Consider the following 27,946-nt stretch of genomic DNA (forward strand, 5'->3'; position numbering starts at 1 on the left):
GGTATAGGTTTAGACTCACAAATAGCTTAGCATATGTGAGATACTTTCTGCAGTTCTAATATTGATCTAGGAGTGTTTTTAAAACATTACTATGGCAACAATCCCTATTCAGTGGGGGAAAGGAATGCATAAAGAGTATTTCAGATGCTGCCTTTTCACACTCTGCAGATGTGCCCTGACCTCTCAGCATTATTTTTGCTGAGGACAGTGTTTGGAAAATAAAATTTGTTGAGAGTTACTCACTGATTCTGGAAGATATTATCAATTCAAGTAGATGTTATAGAAAACAGCATCTCACTGATTTAAGATTTTCTACAAAATGAATACTTTCATCATACTTGAAGTTGATAAAGTTATCATTTGAAAGCATCAAGAAAAAAAAACTAATATTTTCAGCCAGTAGCTAGAAATTGCTGCATAGGATGCATTCCTAAGACTTACAGCTGTAGGGGTTCATGTGGCATTCACTGAACCAATGTGTGTTGAGCACTGTCTGTGAGAAGGAAGAGTGCTAGATGTCAATTCCATCAGCAAGTTATGAGAGTTTATTGATGCTTTTTGAAAACTTACAACCAGATTTTGCTTTTATCATTGAACAAGTCAAACCTCTGCCAAGAATGATCTTATTCAACATTTTTCTTTTTTCCCACAGAATTTAGGAACATTAACCTACTGTTTATCTCTGTTTCAAAAATTAGGAAACTAGGCTGTTTATACAGCATAAATTACAGTATAAAATGGGAAATTTCCAAAATTTGCTTGATGTTGATAGCCAAGATTGACAGACCATTTAAAATATATGTGTGTGTTTGTATAGATATGTATGCATACATATGCATACAAACATATATAAGTACATGCATTATCTGAATTCAATTGGGTAAGTAAATTACTCAAATGTTGTAGGATTTGTTACTCAAGCAAGGTCCTTGGACAAGCAGCACAGGCATTACCCCAGAGCTTATTAGAAATTAAGAGTCTCAGGCCTCACCCTAGGCCTAAATCTACCAAGTCAAAGCATGTCTTTTAAGGAGATCCACAGGTGATTCACATGCAAGTAAACTTTGAGAAGCATTGCTGTAACAGACTTTAACCAGCAAAGTGAGTTGAGTTTGAGCTAAGGGGGAAAAACTGTTTCAATTATCTATATAATTTTTAAGAAGTGATTATTTGGGGGAGGTGCAGGATGTTGAATTATCCAGATAAGCACCTTGGTTCTCAAAATTTCTTCTGCCAGTGTAGGTAGTATAATGACTGTTCAAGGGTAAGCATTCAAATCTCTTAAAATCCTATTAAATGGGGAGATGCATAGCACTGTTCACATTCAAAGATAAATTATTGCACAAACACTGGTAGGAATTGAAAAATTAAAAAGAAAATCCTAAATCTCACCAAATGGCTTTCCAATTTTAATGCCTTGCCAGTATCTGCATATTCACATATGATGTTTACATAGTTGTATTTGTACACTAATTCATTTATTCCAAGCTAAGGGGTGAGTATGGACAAACTTGTGAAGGTTAAATGGAAAGAATGTGATGTTGGAAGCTTTTGTGTTCATTCTTTTTTTAAAAAATGTATCTTTATTATTGAAAGTATTACAGATGTCCCCTTCCCCTCCCCCCCCATTGTCAATTCTACCCTACTCCTTTCCCTTCCCCAGGCCTTCCCTGCACTATTGTCTGTCTATGGGCTATGCATACATGCATGTAAGATCATAGGTTAACCTCTTCCAGTCCCACCCTTCCCTCTGAAATAAATCAGTCTGTTGCATGCTTCAATGTCTCTGGATCTTTTTTTGTTCATCAGTTTATTTTGATCATTAGATTCCACATATAAGTGAGGATACTTGTCTGACTAGCTTATTTTGCTTATCATAATACTCTCTAGGTGCCTCCATGCTGTCTCAAAGGGTAAGAGATCCTTCTGGCAGGTGTGAGCTGGTACCTCATTGTCATTTTAATTTACATCTCTCTGATGATTAGTGACATTGAGCAGTTTTTCATATCTCTTGGCCATTGGTATGTCCTCTTTGGAGAAGTGTCTATTCAGGTCTTCTGCCCATTTTTTAATTGGCTTGTTTGTCTTCCTTTTGTTGAGTTGTATAAGTACTTTACATATTTTGGAAATTAACCCCTTATCAGATGAAGCATTGGCAAATGTGTTCTCCCATACAGTGGGTTTCCTTTTCATTATGATGCTGGTTTCCTTTGCTGTGTAGAAATCATTATTTTTCATATAGTACTATGTTGAAATAACTGTAATAATGATTACTAACAACAATTCCAATTACAATCAAACTTCCTAAACTCTGCAATCACATCCCAATGAGTTGATTAAAGGTTATTTAATCATTCTCCTATTACATGGATATTCAGATCCTTTCCATGTTTTGCTTTAATAAACAATCTAGTAATAAACATCTTTATACAGTAACTTTAAATTCATTTCCATAACGTAATTTATCAATAATGGGATTATCAAGTACATATAATATTATAGGGTTTTGAAAACTTATGGATAAGTTGTTTTTTGTTCGGTTGGTTTTTAAAAAATATTTTTTTATTGATTTCAGAGAAGAAGGGAGAGGGAGAGAGAGATAGAAACATCAATGATAAGAGAGAATTATTGATCAGCTGCCTCCTACACGCTCCCCACTGGAGATCAAGCCTGCAACCTGGGCATGTACTCTGACTGGGAATCTAACCTTAACCTCCTGGTTCATAGATCAATGCTCAACCACTGAGCCATACCGGTTGGGCTGGATAAGTTGTTTTAGAAAAAGACTATAGCAACTATGGTGAAACCTGCATTGGCAGAACATTCCAAATTTCACCACATCATGCCAGCAATAGAAATAATTATTTCCAAATTTGCTAATTAATCAGTATACCGCTCATGATTTTTCACAATGAAGGTACTTTCAACTATCACTAAAATTCACCTTTTCTCTCTTGTTTTCTTAGAGCAAAATTTGCCAAAAGGTGTTCTCTGGCTTAAGCCATAAATGGGCTGCAGATGTGTTGTTCTTCTCCTTTAAATACTGGGTTGGCTATTCTGGTTCTCTTACCCTTTACATATAAACTTTGTACTTAGTTTGTTGATATTTACAAATGGGATTTTGATTGGGATTGTGTTGAATTTATGGATTAAATTGGAAAGAACAGACAACTTGAAAATATCAAGTCTTCTTATCCATGTACATGAAATATCTCTCCATATGTATATTTCTTTCATCAGAATTTTGTAGTTTATCTCACATAGATATTGTAATATCTTGTTAGGTTTATACTTAAGTATTTTTGGTGCTAATGTACATGATTTTTTAAAATTTTAAATTCTAGTATATGAGAAAGCAATTAACTTTTGTATATTAACCTTGTATCCTACAACCTGGCTATAACTGTTTATCAGTTCCAGAATTTTTTTTTTGTTGTTTATTCTTTTGAATTTTTTATATAGCCACTCATGTCATATGTGAACAAAGTTTTATTTCTTCTTTACCAATATGTATACTTTTAATTTATTTTCTTGTCTTATTGAAGTAGCTGCGACTTTTGATACAATGTTGAATAAGAGTTGTGATAGTAGACATCCTTGCCTTCTTCTTATTGCTGTAAGAAGGGCCTTTGTGGGCCGCTCCAGTCGATGAAAAAATAATGGGTGGGAGAGACTGAGGCTGGAATAAGACAAGAAGCTACTAAACACGTGATAGATTGAGAGGATATAGTGGGACTATTTGAAATCATGATTCCTATATACAAAATTCCACAGGGCTTCCTATAGCTTCTACCACAAAATTACTCCATTGTGTAACAATATAGTTTTAAATGATGGCCAGAGAAGGAAGGCACAACAGGCTGGCAGGGACTACCATTTTACATTCCCACCAGCAATATATGAGTGAGCCACTTCCTCCACATCCTCACAAACATGTCATTAAAACAGTGTCATTTGGTATTGTCATTAAAACTTAGCCTTTTTGATAGGTGTGTTACATATTCTAGATATATAAAGAAACTTGAGATTTGGGGGGAAACCTTTGAGTTCAGAAATTAGGACACTTTAGGATTGTCACCTGGGAGTCTGTGTTTGGAATGCAAGGTGAGGGACACATCTATCTTGGAGGAATTAGATGAACAAAACAGGAAAGCAGTTAACTTGGGTGTGGAATGGGTGTGGGTAGGACAGTTATGAAATGGGATTGTGGGAGAACCTTGTAGTAACCAAGGAATATTAGAGTACTTGTTCTTACCATGGACTCAAAAGTAAAAGAATGAAGCGCAATGTAGGCTCAAAACAGGAGTAAGGGTGCCAAACAAAACGATAGGGGAGAGGTTCTGCTCTTAGGAACCTGCTCCGGGAAGAGAGAATTCTTTCCCCCTAAGTATAAGTCCGAAGTTTGGTTCCAAAAGCATCACCTCCCCAAATACAGAGTGGAGGACTATCTTGACAACAGTTGCTTCCTCCCCTGTTCCTTCCTCCCTCCCGGTCCCTAATCTAGTATCAGGAAGGCCCACACGGAGCTGAGGGCGCTGCACAACACCTTAAGACATACCTGCTTGAGCTGCGTTAACAAACAGTGTCCAGGTCAGAGAAAGAAAGTGCACCCCTGTATAGTCTACAAATCAAGCCTCGCCTGCAGAAATGAATGCAGCATGAGGTTCCATACTCAAGAAGGATGTGACAGTCCACCCTGACATATACGGCGTTAGATATTCTGCGTCAAGGAATTCGAGGTTAAGTCAATGTAGAGGGGTGTCCCGGGAAGAGGGACTCTGGGTCGTAGAGTAGCCAACGTCAGAAGGAAGGATGCCTTTTAGAAGAAAGGGTGAGCGAGAAGGGCTCCTACGGTGTATGGGCCATGATTCACTAGCGGAGGGAATGCCAACAGCGGGAGACGGGGGACCCCGCAGGCGCGTGGGGCGCAGGGGACCGGGCGCCGTCGGAAGTGTCCAAAGCGCCGCAGGAGGCAGCGGGCCGCGCGCGTGACGGGGCGGTGACGCCTGACGCTTTACTGGGTTGCCCCGGGTGCGGCGCGCAGGGGGACCCGCGGCTCCTTCTTCGACGCCCGTCCAGGAGAGCGAGCGAAGCGCTGCAACTGAGCGGGCCGTGGGGCCGAGAGCCATGAGGCCCGGGGGCGGCTGCCCCGCGGCGCTGCTGCTGGCGGTGGGCTGGCTGCTGCTGGCGGGCCTCCCGGCCGCCCGCGGGGTCAACGTCACCGCCCGCCAGGCCCCCGGCCGGGCCCGCTCCCTGGACGAGGAGGAGCACGAAGGCGATGGTGACGGCGAGGCCGAGGCCGAGGCCGAGGAGGAGGCGGAGAACTACCAGGGCGAGTCCGAGCACCCATCGCAGCCCGAGGGCGACGAGGAGGAGGAGGAAGGTGAGCTGGGAGGCTCCCCGGTGGGGACAGCGGCCCCTGTGGGGGCCGAAGCCCCATGTCTGTCCGAGGACATCGAGACTGACCCCTGGGAACATTTGTAGAGCTCTTTGGCAGTCAGCCACGAATTTATACATTTTTCACTCGTGTAATGGCCTTGAAGAAACATGTTAATTTCCCAAGGCCACAGCAAGCTGAACAAGCCCACGTGTAGGAGTTGCTACGGAAATACTGCTGAAAAGACGCTTTGTTTTTTAAGTGATAGGAGGCAGAAGTAGCCTTCCACCAGGTGGAATTATTTTGACTCCCTTTGCAGTTACGTTTTTTTCCTTCCCATGGTAGATTTTTGTTTTTTTAAGTTGCAAATTGCTTGAGGTCTTCTTTGTATATTTGCACGTTGCATTGGAACAAAACGGAACTCAGAATTCCCCTCATTGTGACACATCTACATGGATCCATATGCGGACTAAACTGCCCAGAAGCCCCATGTCAGCTTCTTGCAGCCCCAACCTTGAGCACCTCTGCAGCGTGGAGGTGTTTTATTTGCACGTTCAACTTTGCACCACAGAGGAACAGTGTGGCCTTAGAATACACGGATCAAGGGATCCAACTAGTGGCGTTGTTAGATGATAACGTGTTAACCAAGGGAGAATGAGCTTGTGCTTGGTACATACTACTAGTAAATTTACCTTCTTCTGCTAGCTCTCTAAGCAATAAAACTTGACAAGCTATTATACCTGTTCTATTGATTAGTAACTCACATGCTGGTAGGTAAAAGGTCAGTTGCAGGTGTGCAGCCATCGGAAGGAGAACGATTCCTTTACCTCATAAATGACCCAGCTGAGATTCTTTTAATATCCGTGGCAGTCTCCTGTCTCCTATACATATAGAGTAGATGCCCTATTCATCAGCTTTTCTTTTCTTTCCTGATGACAGATAGTGACCCTCGGTGACAGAAAGAAATTGACTACCTGAGGTTAATGGTGGGACCAGATTTGTTATTGCCTTGATAAGATTACATTACAGAGAGCTTACACACGCACCCCGAGACTGACCCAACTTCATCTCCTTGACTGGGGAAATGTGAAGAAGAAAAGGGACTAGAAAAGAGAAAAACATGTTCTAAAGCATAGTCCTTATTGCTTCACTCTAGTTTTAAAAGTCATCGCATTAACAACTTTAGTATTAAACTGGTCAAGGGATAGTTCCAGGTGTAAAAAGCTAAATGGCGTTTAGAGTAAACCTGGGTGACAGAACTATAATGCCTTAGATGCAAATTCAAATGCAGGACTAGTTATTTATTCTCTCGATGTCTCCATTTCCTTATCTGTGAACTTCAGGGAGTCCGCGTGCCTTCTGGAGTTTTATATACACAATTTCATGCATAGCTGCTTTTTCCTGGGGAAAGCGAGAATCCAGAACTTTAAACAATCTGAGGTGTCTGAGATCTGGATATTTCTGAAATTTGGCAAAGCCCCTCTTAACCCTCAGAGGACCAGTTTAAAAACATTCAACACCATTTATGATCCACTGGACATTTTATTTCATTTTACTTTTAAGGCATTTTACAAATAATTTCAAATGTAAGAACAAAGGGGCAGTGAAAACAACTTATTTGAAATTTTAATAAGATTTTACATTTTATTTCCAAATTTATCCCAAATTTTTATTTAATTTTTCCTGGTTTTGAAGATTAATGGGAAAAGTACTTTTAGCGCAACTAAAAGCTCATTGGTTGTTATGCATGAGTCTGAAATATAGCCATTTTATAAATACTGAGTCCAGATTTTAAGTACATCTTGTAATAGATTCTAGTTATTATTATTGTTCTTTTTGCACTTTATCATAATACTTTTGAAAACTAGGAAGACACATATTTTGTTGAAGAGAAGACTGCCATATTCTTTCTCCATATTTGCAAAACCATTTTCATCTTTGATTTATAAACAATTACAATTGTTGGTCCAATGAATTTATTCATTTCTACATCTATTTTCTTTCAGTTACTTTTGTATTCACATCTGGCATTTATTTGTCTGTTTACTAGCCTTATAAAGTACATTCTTGTGTATAAACCACTTTAAAAAGGAAAGAATACGGTCTGTATCCTTTATCAAAATAGTATGGTCTGGCTCCATTTTCTCAAAATATTTCAGGATCAAGTCCTTCCTGTTGAAGGACTAATTAGAAGAGAATGCCAGATATCCTTCTCATTCTTAGAAAGATAATGTTCATTCATTGAGTCTTGAGCTAGAGATAATTCATCTAGCTCAGCCTTCTGGCCCTTTAAATACAGTTCCTCATGTTGTGACACAACTATAAAATTATTTTTGTTGCTACTTCATAACTGTAATGTTGCTACTGTTATGAATCACAATGTAAATATCTGATATGCAGGATGGTCTTAGGTGACCCCTGTGAAAGGGTCGTTCGACCGCCAAAGGGGTCGAGACCCACAGGTTGAGAACCGCTGACGAAGGTATCATCTCTCATTTTGCTTATACAATGAATTTTAACATCATCATTAGCATCCAAAATGCTACTATCTGTTTCTCTATGTTCATCTTCTGATTCATCCAATAATTGTGAAATGTTTTTCACTGTCAACTTTCTTTTCCTTGCCATTATGGACCAAAAAGAAATAAACTCTAAAATCTCAATTGTGTTCAATGAAAGCTGAAAATAGAGGATGAGAAAGATGTATCTAAACTTCTTTTATATCTTCCTGAAAGATGATGTGATTCTTTGGGCAAAGCAATAAGAAAACAAAGTATGATGTAATACCTACAATTTATTTCACAATTATGTCACCTTTCTAGGCCATTCTAACAATTCTTCTATTTTATTATTATAGTCTTTTTTTTAAATAGGAGTAATTGATTAGTAATACTGAAATCCATCATTATGGATGATGAAATAACAAAATGTTTCAAAATATAGGAAAAATCACTAAGATACTATGTTATATATACCCTTAATCCTTTTATATTCCTATCCCTATGCCTTTATACCTTTTGTATACTCTTATACCCTTTATTAATCTAAGATTTATAAATTTACTCTTAACCTATTTACCTTTAGATTTATAAAAGGAACCAACAATAGACCTACATAATAATTTCAAGAGAAATGAGTTTTATTCTATAAAATGAGGTTTATTCTATGTAAATATAACTATATAGCATTTTCTCTTTTTCTTTGGAAGACCTGTAAGAAAGAAAAAAAATCATGAACTATCAACCATACAAATCAATTTTCAAAAAAGAAACTCAAAAATAAAAATTTTACTGTGATGTAATATACCAACAATTAAAGCATCCTGTCCAAAATTAAAGAGGACATTCCAGGATCTGGCCAGAACAGAAAAAACAGCAGGATCATTACCAGCCTCATTGTGGATGCCAAGCTTTCATCAGCACAGTCTAAGACCCAGTAGATATTTAGGGAAGCCTCATTACACTTTTGACTCATACTAAACTCACTATTTTTTTATTTGTCATTTTAATTTGTGTGTGTAAGAAAAGCCTGCTTATAATAGTTCCTATTTTAAACTCACTACTGAACTCTCCTTTTCACCTGTTCTTTTAAAGACAGCCAATAAAGTACTTTGAGGACAACTGACTTTTCAGCTTACATACAGGACTTTCAGCTTACACACAGCATGAAATCAGTATTATCCAAGACATTAATAAAAATGTTGAACAGTACAGAGTCCTGTGACACATGACTCCTACCACATTGACACCAACCAATTAATTAGCATCAGTGGATCTTACTGTTGAAGTTATACATAAAACTTTACTGACATTGACATGCAGACCATATTTTTCCTTTTTACTCATAGATAGATAATGGGAAATTTTGATAAATACTACACTGAAGTCCAGATACATATAATCACCCTGACTCACCATTATAGGATCCCCATCAAAAAAAGAAAGTCAGTGAATGACCTAATGAGCACTTAATACTCAAAGCTGAAAGGACCTTTGGAGATAACATGATCAAATCTCAACTTTTTAAAAAAATATATATTCTTATTGATTTCAGAGAGGAAGGGAGAGGGAGAGAGAAATAGAAACATCAGTGATGAGAGAGAATCATTGATTGACTGCCTCCCGCATGTCCCACACTGGGGATCGAGCTGTAATTGGGTGGCATGTGCCCTGTCCGGGAATCGAACTGCGACCTCCTAGTTCATAGGTCGATGCTCAGCCACTGAGCTGCGCCGTCCAGGCTCAACTTTTTTTAAGTTAGGAGAACTTAAATAATTTTCCCAAAGTAGCATAGGTACTGAATAATAGAGCTGATTAAGTATTTAGTTTATTGAATGATTTTTGAAAAGAGGTTATATATTTAAAAACATTTTTTTATTGATTTTAGAGAGGAAGGGAATGGAAGAGATAGAGGCATCAATGATGAGAGAGAATCATTAATCAGCTGCCTCCTGCACACCCTCCACCAGGGATCTAGCCAGCAACCTGGGCATGTGCCCTGATCCGAAATCAAACCATGACTTCCTGGTTCATAGGTTGATGCTCAACCACTGAGCAACTCAAGCCAGGCGAAAGAGGTTATATTTAAAAGTAGTCTAGTACTCATTCTCTTACCTGTGTTTTCTGTGTTCAAGATTTGGCTTTTAATTTATATCCCATAATGTGCCAGTTGAAAGTATCCAAGCATTTCAAGCAAAAATGTTAATTCAAAATTGATCATGATAGTCCAAATAATTTATTTAACAAAGTCAATATTGATTACCATATTTACATCTAGTGCTTACTATGTATTCAAGACACTGTATTTGGTACATCTATATATATAAAAGGCTAAGCGACTGGCCTACTGGCCAGTAGGTATGATGCTCACTGACCACCAGGGGGCAGACACTCAACGCAGGAGCTGCCCCCTGGTGGTCAATGTGCTCCCACAGGGGGAGCGCTGCTCAGCCAGAAGCCAGGCGCACAGCTGGCAAGCGCAGCAGTGATGGTGGGAGCCTCTCCTGCCTCTGCAGCAGTGCTAAGGAGCAGTGAGCTGAGCGGTAAGAAGCAGTGAGCAGGCGGGCAGTAAGGAGCGAGGGGTCTGAACTGCAAGAGGGATGTCCAACTGCTGGCAAGTGGAAATCTGAGGAGTCCTGGACTGCGAGAGGGTGCAGGCTGGGCTGAGAGGACAACCCCCAACCCCTACCCCTGTGCATGAATTTCATGCACCGGGCCTCTAGTAAGCATATTAAAACTATAAAAATATTGTCTTGCTGTAATAAAAATAGAAAAAAATCTTTGAATTATATGAAATCAATAAGTGCAAAATGAGTGAGAATGAGGTTATCTCTTAAGCATTTTTATAGCAGTAGACAAGTTACAGAATGTTTTCACACATATTCTCTCATTTAATTCTCACAATAATAGCGAAATAGATTCTCCTTCTCAAATTTTACAGAAAGGTTCACTAGGCCTGAAAGAGTTTAAGTAACTTACTCAAACTCAAAGCAGCCAATTAGTGGTAGAAGCAGCAATTTGGCTTTAACTCTAATGCATTTTCCCATGTAACATTGTTTCCTCAGGATATAATACCTTTTAAAAATTATCTTCTAATACCTCATTTAATATTTTTATCCTTTGAGAGTTTAATCTTAATGTGAGCTATGAAGAATGGGTTATACACTACAGCAAGTGGAATTCATGCCAAACTTCAGAATGATGAGAAAAAAGAAGCCCTGTATTATGTGATTTGAACCCAATGATATTTAATCAAATTCTTGTGTATTCCTAGATTATCCTACTAATAAAGTGTTAGGAATAGTAGAACCAATCTATAATACATGATTTTAATGAACACTTGGTATAGAGACTTTTGTTTTGGATGAAAATGATACACTCAAATTTTTCAGAAAATAGGGAATTGGAAAAAATTGGACCTTACAATTGGCTGGGTATTTTTGTTTGTTTGTTTTTTTCTGACATTCTATAGGACTTTAAACTCTCATGTATTAAAGTAATGAAAAATTATTTTTAAGTTATATAAACTTTCCTTGCAAGTTATTTCTTGATTTATTACTTTGAAGGCTTAGGCTTCTTTTGATGTAAACAATAATAGATGTACTAGGAATAGTATTGCTTTTCTGATTTAATAAAACTTTTTAAAATGTCTGCTTCCCAGCTATAGCTGGTTTGGCTCAATAGATAGAGCATAGGCCTGCAGACTGAAGGGTACCAAGTTCAATTCTGGTCAAGGGCACATGCCTGGGTTGTGGGCTCAATCTCCAGTGGGAGGTGTGCAGGAGGCAGCCAATCAATGATTCTCTCTCATCATTGGTGTTTCTGTCTCTCCCTCTCCCTTCCTCTCTGAAATAAATAGAAATATATTAAAAAATAAAATAAAATGTCTGCTTCCCATTTGACAAGTACTTGTATCTCCATCCTCAAGTAAGAGCTTTTCACTTAGAAAAGTTTTCAAGTGATTAAATAATGTGTTTTTGTATTTTATGTTTAGGTTCAGAAATGAAAGTAGTTAAAGAAGTAGAATTTGGGATGTGCACTGTTACATGTGGTAAGTAGCATAGAGCACATAAACAATATTGTAGTTTAGGGGGAGGAAAGGTAAAAATAGTGTGGCAATTTTTATTTGTAATTTGTGTACTCTCATTCATCTCTCATTGATTTCTATTCTAATGACTATAATTCACACACAAAACACAAACTGATTGCTTTAAAAGGGTGGATATGTCAGTTTATAACCTCTAAGTCTTATTTTAAGCCAGCTCCCTATATTTTTTGGCACATGCACTGCCTTCACCAAAGTAAAATTTCCTCCATCTCACAGATGTTCAGGAGATGAAAAATCTTGAGATGCATCTCACAGATGTCTTTCTACATACTGTGTTGGCAAATCTATCAAGAAATGTGCTTCTTTGTAATAGTCTATTCTAAATTCTACATTTCTCCAATTTATATGTCATATCTTGGAGAAAAGAGGTATTGGCTTTGTGGGGAAGATAATGCTCAAGGATTGTGACTTGTATTGATCATTCCATAAATAGAATTTGGATATAAAAATCTTTTACATGGTGGTGGGATTAAGGCAACACATGATCTACAGTAGACTGGTGTTTCCCAAACTTAACTGTTCAACCTCAGTTCCTGAAGGATTTGTTAGAACACAGGTTGCTGGGCCTACCCCAGAGATTCTAACTCAGTAGGCCTTCAGAGGGGCCTAAGAAATTATATTTCTAAACAAGTTCACCAATGAAGCTGATGCTGCTGGTTAGAAGACCATCTTTACAGAACCACTATAGAGTAGTTTGTTGAGAAGATAATAGATAATTCACAATGAAATTAAGTTTATTTTAAATAGACTCTGCCTTGTAATAAAAAGACAGTGATAGGAGGGGAAGACAAAAACCAGAGGGTAAGACAGAAAATCCATGCAGATCTACATCAGAACATTTTTTTTTTTTTGGTCAAACATTACACCTGAATTACTTTTATTTGAGATAGCTTTTGTTTGTGAGTGTGTGTAATAAAATATACCTAATATAAAATTTACTATTTTACCATTTAAAATGTACATTTCAGTGACATAAAGCACATTCACATTATTGTGCAACCATTAGCATCATCCATCTCCCGAATTTTTCCATCATCCCAAACTGAAACCTCCATGTGCATTAAATACTAACTCCCTACTTCCCCTTTCTCCCAGCCCTTGGCAACCACTGTTCCATTTTCTTTCTTTTTTAAAAAATTTTTTTATTGCTTAAAATATTACAAAGAGTGGTACATATATCTCCTTCCCACCCACCCCGCCTTGACCTTCCCGGGCCTCCCCTACCGCCCAGTGTCTTGTTTCCATTGGTTATGCTTATATGCATGCGTACAAGTCCTTTGGTTGATCTCTTACCACCCCCACCCCCCCACCCCCCCCGCCCTCAACCCTCCCCGGCCTTCCTGCTGTAGTTTGACAGTCTGTTTGATGCTGCTCTGCCTCTGTATCTATTTTTGTTCATAAGTTTATAATGGTCGTTATTATCCATGAATGAGTGAGATCATGTGGTATTTTTCTTTCATTGACTGGCTTATTTCACTTAGCATAATGCTCTCCAGTTCCATCCATGCTGTTGCAAATGGTAAGAATTCCTTCTTTTTTACAGCAGCATGGTATTCCATTGTGTAGATGTACCACAGTTTTCTAATCCATTCATCTGCTGATGGGCACTTAGGCTGTTTCCAAATCTTAGCTATGGTAAACTGTGCTGCTATGAACATAGGGATGCATATATCCTTTCTGATTGGTGTTTCTGGTTTCTTCAGATATATTCCTAGAAGTGGGATTACTGGGTCAAATAGGAGTTCCATTTTTTTTTTTTTTTTTTAGAAACTGTTTATTTTCCATCAACCTTATTTCCATTCTGTTAAGAATTTGTGGAAGAACAGCTTAGGACCACTCAGTGGTTGTTCCTACCCATTCAGTAGCCTGAGCAGTGGGAGCTGCAGACCAGTCTTCAGTGGCAGGCTGAGCACTCCAGTCTTCAGTAGGAAACTGCTGAATGGGTACAGAGGGCACCTGCACGCCTTCAGACCAGTCTGTAACCTCAGGCTGAGCAGCAGTGAACTCAGGAGCAGGAGCAGTCCATTCACCCTGAAATTCCTCCTTGGTCACAGCCTTTTCAGCAGCAGCCTGCTCTTCCTTTTCAATCTCTTCAGGATCTCTGTAGAAGTAAAGATCAGGCATGACTTCCCACGGGTGTTCACGGGAGATAGTGCCACGCATGCGGAGTACTTCCCGGGCCAGCATCCACCACATCAGACCTACTGAGTGAGCCCCCTTGTTGTTGCAAGGGATGGCAATGTCCACATAGCGCAGCGGAGAGTCTGTGTTACACAGAGCGATGGTGGGCAGGTTAACGTAAGACGCCTCTGTGAGAGGCTGGTGGTCAGCCCTGGGATCAGTAACCACCAGAAGTCTTGGCTCCCGGAAGGCTGCCTGGATCTGGTTGGTGAAGGTTCCAGGAGTGAAGCGGCCGGCAATAGGAGTGGCTCCAGTGGCAGCAGCAAACTTCAGCACAGCTCGCTGGCCAGTATTCCTGGACGATATGACACTGACGTCAGCTGGGTTTTCGATGGCAACCATGGCCCGAGCTGCCAGCAGAAGCTTCTCCCAGGTTCTCTTCAGATTGATGATGTAGATGCCATCACTTTTCCTTTTGTAGATGTACTGTTCCATTTGGAAGTCAAGGTTGGTGCCACCTAAGTGGGTTCCTGCTGCAAGGAACTTGAGGACATCCTCCTCCTTCATTTGCAGGACATCAAGGGCTCCGGACATTGTGAAAAGTTTCCCTTTAAGTTACGTGGGAACCGAGAACAACGCCGTATGGAGCCCTCCCTGGGTAGCGCGGAAAGCAGGAGTTCCATTTTTAACTTTTTGAGGAAACTCCATACTATCTTCCATAGTGACTGCACCAGTCTGCATTCCCACCAGCAGTGTACGAGGGTTCCTTTTTCTCCACATTCTCTCCAGCACTTGTCGTTTGTTGATTTGTTGATGATAGCCAGTCTGACAGGTGTGAGGTGGTACCTCATTGTTGTTTTGATTTGCATCTCTCGGATGATTGCTGACTTTGAGCATGTTTTCATATGTCTCTTGGCTTTCTGAATGTCCTCTTTTGAAAAGTGTCTATTTAGATGCTTTGCCCATTTTTTTATTGGATTGTTTATCTTCCTTTTGTTAAGTTGTATGAGTTCCCTATAAATGTTGGAGATTAAACCCTTATCGGTGCTAACATTGGCAAATATGTTCTCTCATGCAGTGGGCTTTCTTGTTGTTTTATTGATGGTTTCTTTTGCTGTGCAGAAACTTTTTATTTTGATGTAGTCCCATTTGTTTATTTTCTCTTTAGTTTCAAGTGCCCTAGGAGCTGTATCGGTGAAGAAATTGCTTTGGCATATGTCTGAGATTTTGTTGCCTTTGGATTCCTCTAGGATTTTGATGGTTTCCCATCTTACATTTAAGTCCTTTATCCATTTTGAGTTTATTTTTGTGTATGGTGTAAGTTGGTGGTCTAGTTTCATTTTTTTGCATGTATCTGTCCAATTTTCCCAACACCATTTATTGAAGAGACTGTCTTGACTCCATTGTATGTTCTTGCCTCCTTTGTCAAATATTAATTGAGCATATTGGTTCGGGTCGATTTCTGGGTTCTCTATTCTATTCCATTGATCTATATGTCTGTTCTTGTGCCAGTCCCAGGCAGTTTTGAGAACAGTGGCTTTGTAATACAGCTTGATATCTGGCATTGAGATCCCACCTACTTTGTTCTTCTTTCTCAGGATCGCTGCAGCTATTCGGGGTCTTTTTTTTTATTCCAGATGAATTTTTGGAGAGTTCGTTCTAGGTCTGTAAAATATGCCATTGGTATTTTAATGGGAAGTGCGTTGAATTTATAGATTGCTTTGGGTAGTATGGACATTTTAATGATGTTGATTCTACCAATCCAAGAACATGGTATGTTCTTCCATCTGTTTATGTCTTCCTTTATCTCTTTTTTCAATGTCCTGTAGTTTTTTGAGTAGAGGTCTTTTACCTCTTTAGTTAAGTTTATGCCTAGGTATCTTAATTTTTTTGGTGTGATGGTAAATGGGATTACTTTTTTAGTCTCTCTTTCTGTAAGTTCACTATTGGTGTATAGAAATGCCATAGATTTCTTGGTGTTAATTTTGTATCCTGCTACATTGCCAAATTCATTTATTAAGTTTAATAGTTTTTTGCTGGAGTATTTGGGGGTTTTTTATGTACAATATCATGTCATCTGCGAATAAAGACAATTTTACTTCTTCTTTTCCAATTTGGATGCCTTTTATTTCTTCTTCTTGTCTAATTGCAATGGCTAATACTTCCAGTACTATGTTGAACAGGAGTGTTGCGAGTGGGCATCCCTACTTGTTCCTGTTCACTGTTCCATTTTCTGTCTCTTGAGATAGTTTTCAGCCTTTTTTTTTAACCTTAATTTCTTCATGAATGAAAGTCAGAAAATGAGAAGAATCCATATAATAAACCTGTGATTATTCATTTACAATTTATATCTTTCTTCTGTTGCTTACTTGAAACATTTTCATAAGAGAATTATATTTATGACAATTCTAGTAACTATATATTGTCTTACACTATTATTTAAAGATGTGTTTCAGAAATTATATATTCATTCAACAAATGATTTTCTGTTTGGGGACTTTTAGAAATTTTTTCTGTCTACAATGTATTCTACTGGGAACACTACAGCCATGAAGAAAGCAGAGGAAATGCTGCCTTCAAAGATTACATATTTTAGTTGGGTCAAAGACATAAATAAAAGTAAAATATGTAATATGTCAGATGGTGATAAGTTTTAAGGAGAAAAACCAGAAAAGACAACATTTTGCATCTAAAATATTTTTTAAATATTTAAAAAATGTTTTCAATTTATAACAACTATGTGAAGGGAAAAATGCTTGAGTGAAAATTTTATTGAACTCCCAAAATAATGTAGCAGTCAAAATTTTTTCTTTTTCTGGAATACACAGGCAGATTTTTGAGTGTCACTTGGATTTACAGAAAATCTTAGCTATCCACATCATCGCAATAAACTGTATTTTGCAAAATAAATAAATACATTTATTTATTTATGCTTGAAAATTTTTTATGCATTTCAGAATAAGGGTGTGCTTCTAGATAAGGACCTTTCATAAATTCACGTGGAACCATACTGTAGCCATTTTTAGGCATCTCTTTTAATCAAGAGACCTTTCCTCTTCCAATCTTCTATTTCTTTATCTCATATGGAGCCCTCTCCCTTGCTACTCAATTTTTGGTCCAGAGACCAGCCACATAGCTTGGGAGCTTGTTAGAAAGGCAGACTCTCAGAACCTGCTGAGTCAGAATTTCATGTAAGATCTCCAGGTGATCTGCAGGCTCGCTGAACTTTGAGAACTGTGGTAAGCCATTTCTAATTTCAACTTCCCCTTGCCCTTGAGAATGGATTTTATGATTAACATCCTATAGGGGTTGGAAGAGGAAATCTGGTAAACAAGGAAATCAAGATGGACAGTTCCCTAGCCTGTGACCATACAGTCTTTTCATAGGTCATGTCGACTTAAGAAACATCCAAACCTATAGAGAATTTTTATGAGTTTGAGCCAAACTGACAATTGCCAGGATGCAAAATCTCAATAGATTGAGAAAATGCTCTGAAGAATGCCAGTTTTGCAGTTTATTTTATACATTAGAATAAAAGGAGGAGACTTCAGGACAGAACATGAAATCCATTGATGGTAGATTAAGGGGGCAGGAGAAAGCAAACCAGGGAAATCTCTGGGACTGGATAAAAAGGCAAAATAGAGAAACACATACTTCCTTCACATTGGTGGGTACAGGAAAGTTAGTAATTAACTATAGAGATGGTATTCGGGGAATTAGCTAATAGGGAAGGTTCTGTGTGCTCTCGTGCCTGGGTTGTGGCTTGAGGGATCTGGAGAAGAAGATTACTCTGGCATGTTATCTTAGATGCAAAAAGATAATAAACAGGTTTACTTGAGGTAAAGATTGACCTTTGTCAAGGAAGCTACAGGCCTAGAATGTGACTACCCACCATGACTTGCTTTCAGTTAGGAATTTTTATGTTCAGACCATCCTATGTGGTTACTTGAGTTTCTAAGGCCCACATGCAGACCCCCCTGAGCTTGTCAGGTTTGGTATGTGGCCCCGTTTTCATTCACTGTCGGTTTATCACAGGACATGTTCAGCATGTTGCTGATCAAGCATTTTATCATCTCCAATTCTGGTGATGAAAGGCAAACTCTGAAGATCTGTGATAGTAAAGGCTTGGTTTCTTGTTATAAAAATGTGTGGCAATTCTAAAGAGAGTATGTTGTTGAAAATAGAGATTCGATAATTAATAGTTTGTCCTGCTATATTTATTACCAATCTAAATATTAAAAGGCTTAATTTATGTTAAAATATGATTTTGGAATTTCCTCTAGAAGCTCCAAGTCTCCCTAAAAGTTCCATGGTCAAATAAATTTGGGAGATCCTGTGTACTATGTATTTCATTAAATCTAACACTTTATTGGTTGTAAGAAGCACAATTTATGCATCTTTAAAAAGGAAAATCCTGCCAATTTGTGATATGCCATCAATTTTAAGATGCATTCTGATTTCAAATATGTTAAGATGTAAAAATTTTACATGTTAAATCAATGAAAGTTTACACACAAAGCATGTTAATTTATTAGCATTTTAAAAGTTTTCCCCAAATTCTGTAGTAAAGATATCCCTTTAATTTTATTTAATGCATTATTTTCAAATGTGTATAATCATGGAATTCTTTTTCTAATGGTAACAATCAGAAGGGCTGGTGTTATATGTAACTCACTTTAGGAAAAGCTGTTTTAGGAAGTAATTAAAAATAAAGGGTCTAAAAATTCTAAATGTTGTAAACCTGATTTTGGGAATTTAATTTCTGAAATTAAGAAAAAAGTCTCAATAAAAACTTAGATAGTAAAGAAAAAAACTCTGTGGAATTTGTTTTTCCTAACATTTGCCATTTTCTTTTACTAAAGGTGTTGGTATTAGAGAAGTTATGTTAACAAATGGATGCCCTGGAGGTGAATCTAAGTGCATTGTACGGGTGGAAGAATGTCGTGGACCAGTAGACTGTGGCTGTGAGTTGGACTCTGGAGGAAGACTGAGGGGGGAAGAGTTTACTCTGGGGAAATACTTTAACTTCAGGTTGTCATGAGTGGAATTGATATACTGAAAGGAAATCATAAGAAAACTTAAAATTCCACTTCTCAGGACAGTTATAGCTCTGAATAACTCTCTGCTGTTACTTTACATTTTTTCAATGTCTAAAATTTAACATATATTTTCTGCAATACACTGTAACCTTATTGTACTCAGGCTCTGTGGTCAAGGCTGTCCTATAGCAAAATACTGTTGGCACTTTGGTCATGACATTTTATCAGTAGATTGGTACACCCTAAATTTTAAGTGATGTTCTATATCAAATTACACAGTGCTGAGATTTCATTATCTCTTATGGAGTCCCTAACCAGTAAATTGGAAGCCATGAGTAGATCTCAAAGTATGTTAGCTCATTGAGTTGGTTGCCCTTACTATTCCTCTTCTCCACAGTTTATTCTACTGAAGGAGTAGATAGCTATGGAGTCTCCTATCTGCTTCTTTTGGTGACTTTATCTTTGCATCCATCACTCCTCTCTGCTCTTCTACACTCAAACTCTAAGTCTGATAACTTCTAGCATAGAATTTATTTTAAAATTGGAGGTGGTTTTTAAAAGTAATATTATTTATAAAGCAATTTACAATGCTCTATGGTATTTTTGTATTTAATTTTTCTTTTTTCAGGGGGTAAACCAATATCAGAAAGTCTTGACAGTGTGAAACTGGCCTGTGTTCATACAGCTCCTGAAAATCGTTTCAAATATATTTGGAAAATTCTAAGGCCAGAGCAAGTGAGTAATGAGTGTAATTTGGTGCTTTGTAGTGAGTGATAAAATTTGTTTCCCAGTGCTTGATGACTTCCAGAAAACTCTCTTTAAAAGCAGTTTGAAAAAATGAAGTTAAAATCATACAGCTTATTATTATTAGGATACAGCTTATTATTATTAGGATTTAATTTTTTTTAATAATTTATAAACATGTGTTTTAGGATCAGCTATTAACAGAACTTAAAAACATTCATTTTATACAAATTATTTTATTTTGGAAGCAAGGTTTTCATTGTATATATAGGAAGGTTTTCATTGTCATATATATTAATGACAATAGTAGCTAACATTAACTGAGGGCTAATTAAGTATCAGACATACACCAAATGTTAATGTTTCTTTTAACCCACATAACAATCCTATGAGGTAATTCCTAACATTATACCCATTTTACAGATAAGAAACTGAAATGCTGAGAGTAACTTGCTCTGGGTCACACAGGCAGGAAATGGTAGGATTGGAACTTGATGTCTAGACTGTCTGACTATGAAATTCATGTGCATAATTAATTACTGCCCTAGACTGAGAGATAATGGCTCTTTTTTGTTACAGGAAATAAAATTATTTCCTGATCTTAAGTTTACATGAAAAATGTTGATACTTCTTTTCTTTTAAAAAGCAACCCGTTGTACTTGCAAATGATTCAGCAATCCTAGAAGTAAGCAGGCCAATTCACCCCTTGGATTATGAGTGCGATACCTTCGAGAATAATGAAATAGTAGCATCTCTTAGATTCACGGTCTATACCTCAAATGGTAAGTGCCCAGCAATATTTTGGTTTGCTTATCTCAAACTTTAGAGAGCATCAAAATCGTTTGGAGGGCTTCTTGACACACAGATCGCTAGCCTTACCCACAGAGTTTCCAATTCAGTTGATCTTGGGTGGGGTAGACAAAAGAATTTACAATTCTAACAAGTTCCCAGGTGCTGCTGGCAGACACCATAGTTTGAGAAACACTGGTTCAGATCATTTAGACTTTTCTACAAGGTAGTGCTTCATTTCTTTTTCACAAAGTACAGTTGGATTTTTCTCACTTTGGGAAACTAGTGTATTCCTGAAATTTCTCCAAAGAACAATCCTGTAACTTGGATTATATTTTTACTTTTACTTCACCACAAAAGTGAAAATGTATACATGGAGTTCTCATGAATGCTTATAAAAATTTTGTACAATAAAATGAAATTAAGAAGTATTATGTCAAGGCATGTCTTTTTAAAAATTACCCATTTGAAGAAAACATTTTTTTGACAAAACAATAATAATAGTCATCAATATATGTCACAAAAGGCAAATCTTGCCCTGAACATCATTTCACAAGTTAAAAACTGCTTTCCTTGTGAAATGGATCCATGTGCATGTCCTTTTAATTTCGACTATGATATAATTATTTCCTTTAGTTCAGTTGCTCTTAACCATTTTTAGTGTTGTTGTCATCTTTGCTATTGGGAAGTGGAGGTTTTGCCGCGACCTGCAGTACTGGTTCAGGATCTGAAGGAGGGGCCGATGTACAAATGAAAATTCTAGACAAGAAATATGAATTATTAAGGGGTGGTGGCCAGGTGGTGTGTCTTTCGTGAAGAGCACACTGACTTCTGACCTGGTCTACTATTTATTTACTTGAATACACATTTGCCCTTTAGCAATGCATACAGGCATATCAAAGGTAAAGTTTGGTAAACAGTAAAAGGATTGTCAGGTTAAGGAATTGCCTTGAGCCATCACTCTCTCAACAGACAAGGTGCTTAGCGTCAGCCCTGCTAATGACCAAGGTCCATTGGCCTTCCGCGTTCCTTGGTGCACTCTCGTGACAGTATCATCAAGTGGTGGCTTCCCGCAGGTTTGGTCACAGGATTTTTTAGAATCTAATTAAGGCTCAGGAGGCTTTTATCAGAAAAATGCCCACATATACAATCATGCCAAGAGTTACCTATGATTTTAAAGGGAGTTCATGGATTTCTTGAAGGTATTTCTTAATCCCAAGTAAAGAATTTATGCTGTAGTCTAGAGATACCATGCAACATAGCACCCTTTATTGAATGAAAACAAGCTAAACTGTTTGGGGATGGTTTTTTGAAATAAATTATTTATAAATTTCTTTGATATGTTGTATAATGTCTTTAAAAAAATCTTTCTTGTGAAAGCTAATAATCTTACTCCAGTTGTTATTGAAAGGATAATTTAAAATATATATTTTTTTATTTCAGAGAGAGAAAGGGAGAGAGAGATAGAAACATCAATGATGAGAGAGAATCAATTGGCTGCTTTATGCACTCCCCCTACTGGGGATCAAGCCCAAAACTCAAGCATGTGCCCTGACTGGGAATCGAACCAGTGACCTCTTGGTTCATGGATTGACACTCAACCACTGAGCAACACCGGCCATGTTAAAAGGGTAATTTTAATAAAGTGCTATAAAAGGCCAAAGAAGACCAAACATCATCAAAATAAAATTTTTCTCAATGAGTTTTGTTCAGGATATTATAACTATCAGAGGGCATTCTTGGTTTTTGTCCCCTTTCTTGAGATGTTAGGACATCTCAGTAGTTAGCTCTTCCCATGACTAGAAGGTGACATGCATTTGACAGTACATAAGTAAAGGCCTGGAACACAGACCCCATAATGTCAGTCCTTAACTGAGATAGCAGAGCTAACTATGTCTTTTCAGTTTAGGGCTGGTGGGGTAGCTCTGCTATCTCAGTACACGCACTGGTTAATTGATAAAATGTTTTCAGAACACTTTGGATCTATTGGTTTCTTTTAAAATGACAATTGGATACACCACTGTGACAGACCCTTTGGGTTGTTTGGACATCAAACAAATGTATTGGTTATAAATGTCCACAATATGGTACTGGCTTGAAACAAATACATAATTCAAATATTTTAGGGTAAATATCATTTAGTTAATGAAAATGTCCCATCCATTCCCTTATATATCAGATTTTTCACTTCTACAATAGTTGTCCTTCGTAATTAGGCATTGTCTTGGCTTGAATTGTGTCCCGCTAAAAAGATACTTTCAAGTTCTAACTCCCAGAACCTCAGAATGTGACCATATTTGGAAATAGGGTCATTGCTGATGTAATTAGTTCAGTTAAGATAAGGTCATACACACTGGAGTGGGACTTTAACCCAATATGACTGGTGTCTTTATAAGAAGAGGGAAATTTGGACACAGACAGACAGAGAGAGCGAGACAGAGGAGAATGCCATGTGAAGACACAAAGACACATGAGAAAAGGCAGCCATGAGAAAACAGTCAGAGACTGGAATTATGCTGCCCCAGCCGAGGAACATAGGGGCTACCAAAGACTGGAAGAAGAAAGGAGGGGTCCTCTCTCAAAATCTCTGGAGGGAACATGGCCATACCAATACCTTGTATTCAGAATTTTAGCCTCCAGAACTATGAGACAGCAAATTTCCTTTGTTTTTAAGTCAACCAGTTTGAAATGAATAAAACTAAAAAAAAAAAAAGACCGTACCCTTTTATGTAATGATGTTTACTTTGAATTTATATTAGTTCACACAAACACTCCATCCATGCTTTTGTTCCGGCCCTCCAGTCCAGTTTAAGAACCCATTGTGGCCCTCGAGTCAAAAAGTTTGCCCACCCCTGCTCCAGAACTATGAAACAACAAATTTCCTTTGTTTTTAAGTCAACTAGTTTGTGGTACTTTGTTATGGTGGCTCTTGGAAACTAATACAAACACAAGCTTAGTTTTACTAAAAAAAAATTCAGCCTATTTCTTCATTAGAAAATTTCAAGAGGAAATGCAGCCTTTTTAGTTATTAGATTTAAAAGCAATCTAAGTGATCCTTGTGTGAAGACCCCTATTGAAATGAACTAAAATCTTCATACCCTCACTCTCTACCTTCTTGGCTAGTATTGCAGGTTCGTAGATAAATGGAAGGGAATTTTGCATTTCTTTTCAGGTTTTAATCTAACAAGGTGTCTTTTTTAAAAAATATATATTTTATTGATTTTTTACAGAGAGGAAGGGAGAAGGATAGAGAGTTAGAAACATTGATGAGAGAGAAACATCGATCAGCTGCCTCCTGCACACTCCCTACGGGGTATGTGCCTGCAACCAAGGTACATGCCCTTGACCGGAATCGAACCTGGGACCCTTGAGTCCGCAGGCCAATGCTCTATCCATTTAGCCAAACCTGTTAGGGCTCCTACAAGGTGTCTTTTATTTGAGCTTAAAAAATCCCACGGTTTTTATAAACCTAAAATTAGCAAAACTGAAATTATTTTTAAAATTCAACAATGTTGGAATGTAATTATGTAATTTCTCTATCATATTTGGAACTATTTAGTGAGATCACTAAATTGAGTATATAACTCTAGAACTACTAAGGAGAATGGAACACTATACTCCATGGTGTTTAAAGAATAGAAAGAAAAATTCAGACAAATAAGCTGTTGAGGTTGCTCATATAGGCGACTACTTCGGATAGAGTGATACTTACCAAAATTAAAATATTAAAATATATAAAACATAGCTGCAGAAATCATTAAGCCCCTTTAGACATTGGTTTCCTTATTGGTATGATTCAGCAGTTGCATCTGGTCCTTTCCATGAAAATCTTTTATGATTCTATGATTTAGGGACCAGAAAGAGCCACAAGAAAGCTATATAATTCACAATGTAATACTTTATGTAAATTGGTTTTTCACCAATTTATAATGCAGCAATGTTATAACACATATGGTAGACTGGCTTTGTCCTTTTAATAGCCTTATGTTCATAAAGATATGGGAGAGAATGCCTGATTTAAAAGTGGTGTGTGGGTATTTGTATGAAAAAAATGAGCTTCAACCACTGTCTTACAACATATATAAAAATCAGAGCTGTATCATAGTCTTAAAGGTAAAAGTCAAATCCAGAAAGCTTTAAAAAGGGAAACATAGAACATCTGCATAATTCAGGAGTAGGCAAGGGTTTCTTGGACATGACTCAGAAAACCAACACCGTAAAAGGAAACATTGATCAATTATGCTTCACCAAAACTAAAAACTGCAGTTCATTAACAGAAGTCATTATAAAAATGAATTGGCAAACCAAAAATCTGAGAGAAAGAAATTTATAAAATGTACAATGAATAAGATCAGTTTAAGAAAAGGTCTTGCAGTGTCTTGAAAAGCTAAGCATACCTCTACCCTATGACCCAGCAGTTCCACTCTTACGTATTTATCCAAGAGAAATGAAAATGTCTGTTCACAGAATGACTTCTTCAAAAAGAAGTTTATTTATAATAGCACCAAACTGGAACAGCCAAGATGTCTATCAATAAGAGAATGAGTAAACAAATTGAGAGATACTACTCATTAATAAAAAAGAAAAAAACTCATTGATAAAAAAGAAAAAAACTTGGTACATGTGCAAATATGGGTGAATCTCTACAACATTATATTGATTGAAAAAGTCCTACACAAAAGAATACATAGTGTATGTTTCCATGCCTATGAATTCTGGAACAGGCAGGACTAATGGGTGGTGGAAAAGAGAATCAGGACGATTGTTGCCTCTGAAAGATAGGGCAGGGATTAACTGGGAGGGGCTCAAGGGCACTTTCTGGGGTATAGCAATATTCTGTGTATTGATAAGGGTTTAAATTGCATGTATGTGTTTGTATATGTCAAAAATAAGCAAATGTACATTTAAGATCTTTGTGCAATTTATTGTTGAAATTTTACCTCAGAAGAAAAAAAATAAAGAATATAAAAAATATAAACTATAGTTAATGATATGCCAGTTGAAGAATTTTGCTGGGAAATGTGCAGACATCAGTAAATTATGTTGAAATGCATTAAAAATACAGGATGGGACAGAAGGATGCATAGACGGATAGTAAAATGTTGTTGGTAGTGTCTAGGTGGTAGGAATACATAATGTTCATGGTCAAAGTCTTTCAACTTTCTGCATGTTTGAAAAGAACATTTCAAACATGCAGAGCAAGTTAATTAATAACTTTCCATCCACTAATTCTTTCTGTATATTTCTAGAGTTATTTTTTAGATATAAAGTTTCCATTTCCTTTTTCTGTCAGTAGGAATAATCATCAGATATATGTATGTTTTTTTCTCTAGAATTGCAGATGAAAAGATCAAAAGGACCGGACACTGATGCAGTGCTGGTTTTTGTGCTGACCATAGGAGTTGTGATGTGTATATTTGTGATCTTTGTGCTGATCTTCATAATTATAAACTGGTAGGTGAAGGACTGAAAGTGAGTCTCCCCCTTGATTGATGTCCATCTCTCTGCCCCTCCCTTGTCCCATGAATCCAAAGCTCTGTCCATGATGTCTCTCACCTGTGTCTTCAAACTGCCCAACTCCTGCGACTGTCCTAGTACAGTCTGCCTAATCTCATGACTTGTTTCCCAGTCATGAGAGAGCTTTTAAATGCAGTTTTTACAGTTTTGCATAGTAGTTGCTTTAAAAAGTCAATTGAATGAATATTTGTGCTGTCCAGTTGTAGTTATGACAACCCCCCAAATTGGTTATTGTAACCTACCAATGCAGTTATAGGAGAATATTTCCAATACCTACATGAGTATTATATCCTGTTACATCTGAGGGCTCTGCTGTTGCAATGCAACTGATGTACCGCAAACTAAAAATAAATTGTGACTAAGGAGGCATTTCTATATAGACAAAAGCAAAACATAAATCTATTTTTAGTTTTCATTTCACATAAAAGATTTTTTTGTTTTTGTTTTATCTCCCAGGGCGGCAGTAAAGACTTTCTGGGAAGGAAAAGTCTCAGGGACTGAGGTACGTTCTGAGCAGACTTCAGTGAAAGGCAAAGGGTCAGCTTCTCTTGAACGATCACCAACAGGAATACATGGACGTGAAGATGATGCCCTGAGCGAGTGGAATGATTAATGTGTAACAAGCCAAAGGAGAGTAGAGCATACCAGATTCATTATTATAAAAATAAAATATATAGTGAAATACTTTAATAATATTGCAAGTGATTTACCACAGTCTGAAGCTAATACTGTGTGAGCAGGGACTGTTTTAATTAGTTCTTCTTTGTGGTAGACTTATAAAAAAAAAAACTCTTTTTAATTTGTTCTCAACATTTACCATTTCAGGTAATCACTTGGTAACATTTATCTAGAGATACAAACACACAAAATCTTCCCAACACATTTTTTTATCACTTTGATCACTTCCAAGGTGATTTGAATGTTCTGTCCCAAAAAAGAAAAATAAAGAAGATGCCTTGCATATTAGACTTTCTCCCTCTGCGAGCACTGGATTGAACTTGTTAAAGCCAACCATACTACTTTAGAATCTTTGCAGGGCATAAGACATAAAGAGCATCACTTATAACACATGAAATAATAGCAATAATAACAATGATAACAAACCATGCATAGTGTCCATATGTGCCAAGCTTTTCTCAAAGCACTTTACATACATCAGGTAATTTAATTATAGTTCTATATAGAAAATGTGTAAAGAAGACGTATGAAGGAACTGAAGGTGGCTGAGTAAATGACGTGAACTTTTTTTTCTTGGAGGATATTTTTTCCATTGATTCTTAGAGAGAGTAGTGGAAGGGAGGGAGGAGAGAGAGAGAGAGAGAGAGAGAGAGAGAGAGACCCCATGTGAGAGAGACAGATCTATGGGTTGCCTCCCACACTCACCCTGACCAGGAATCAAACCCGCAACCCTTAGGTCCGTAGGCCAATGCTCTAACCACTGAACAGCCACACTGGCCAGGGCTAAATGATGTGAATTTAACATGCCCTGTATTCTCACAGAAACAGTGAATTAAGGACTTTTAAATAACTACAAGCATTTTCATTGTGTTGGTATGCAGGAGATAACTTCTTAAAACCAAGGTACTATTTCTGTACATCATCATCTACCTTTTTTCCTGTGTCATCATGTGATACAATTATGGACAACTATCAAACAAGATACCAAGGCATTAGATAATTTGACTAGGTAGACTTCATCAGAAATTAATTTTCTAAGGTAATGAAAATAGTACAAAATGCACGTACTTTTTTG

The 27,946-nt window shown here is 37.4% G+C and overlaps 1 protein-coding gene and 1 pseudogene across 2 annotated transcripts; one reads left to right on the forward strand and one right to left on the reverse strand.

The window, feature by feature from the left end:
* The first annotated feature begins 5,127 nt into the window (after positions 1-5,127).
* On the forward strand, positions 5,128-26,806 carry SPACA1 (sperm acrosome associated 1). Its single transcript, XM_006095375.3, has 7 exons — positions 5,128-5,383; positions 11,870-11,926; positions 18,967-19,068; positions 19,772-19,878; positions 20,534-20,669; positions 26,010-26,130; positions 26,650-26,806. The coding sequence occupies exons 1-7, from the start codon at positions 5,128-5,130 to the stop codon at positions 26,804-26,806; spliced, it is 936 nt and encodes a 311-aa protein (XP_006095437.1).
* Positions 13,735-14,776, reverse strand: LOC102432018 (annotated as a pseudogene). Its single transcript, XR_001349520.2, has one exon. The product of XR_001349520.2 is annotated as a 40S ribosomal protein SA pseudogene (transcript).
* Positions 26,807-27,946: the final 1,140 nt, after the last annotated feature.

Source organism: Myotis lucifugus, unplaced genomic scaffold (assembly GCF_000147115.1).
Source record: "Myotis lucifugus unplaced genomic scaffold, Myoluc2.0 scaffold_152, whole genome shotgun sequence".
Taxonomy (NCBI): Eukaryota; Metazoa; Chordata; class Mammalia; order Chiroptera; family Vespertilionidae; genus Myotis; species Myotis lucifugus.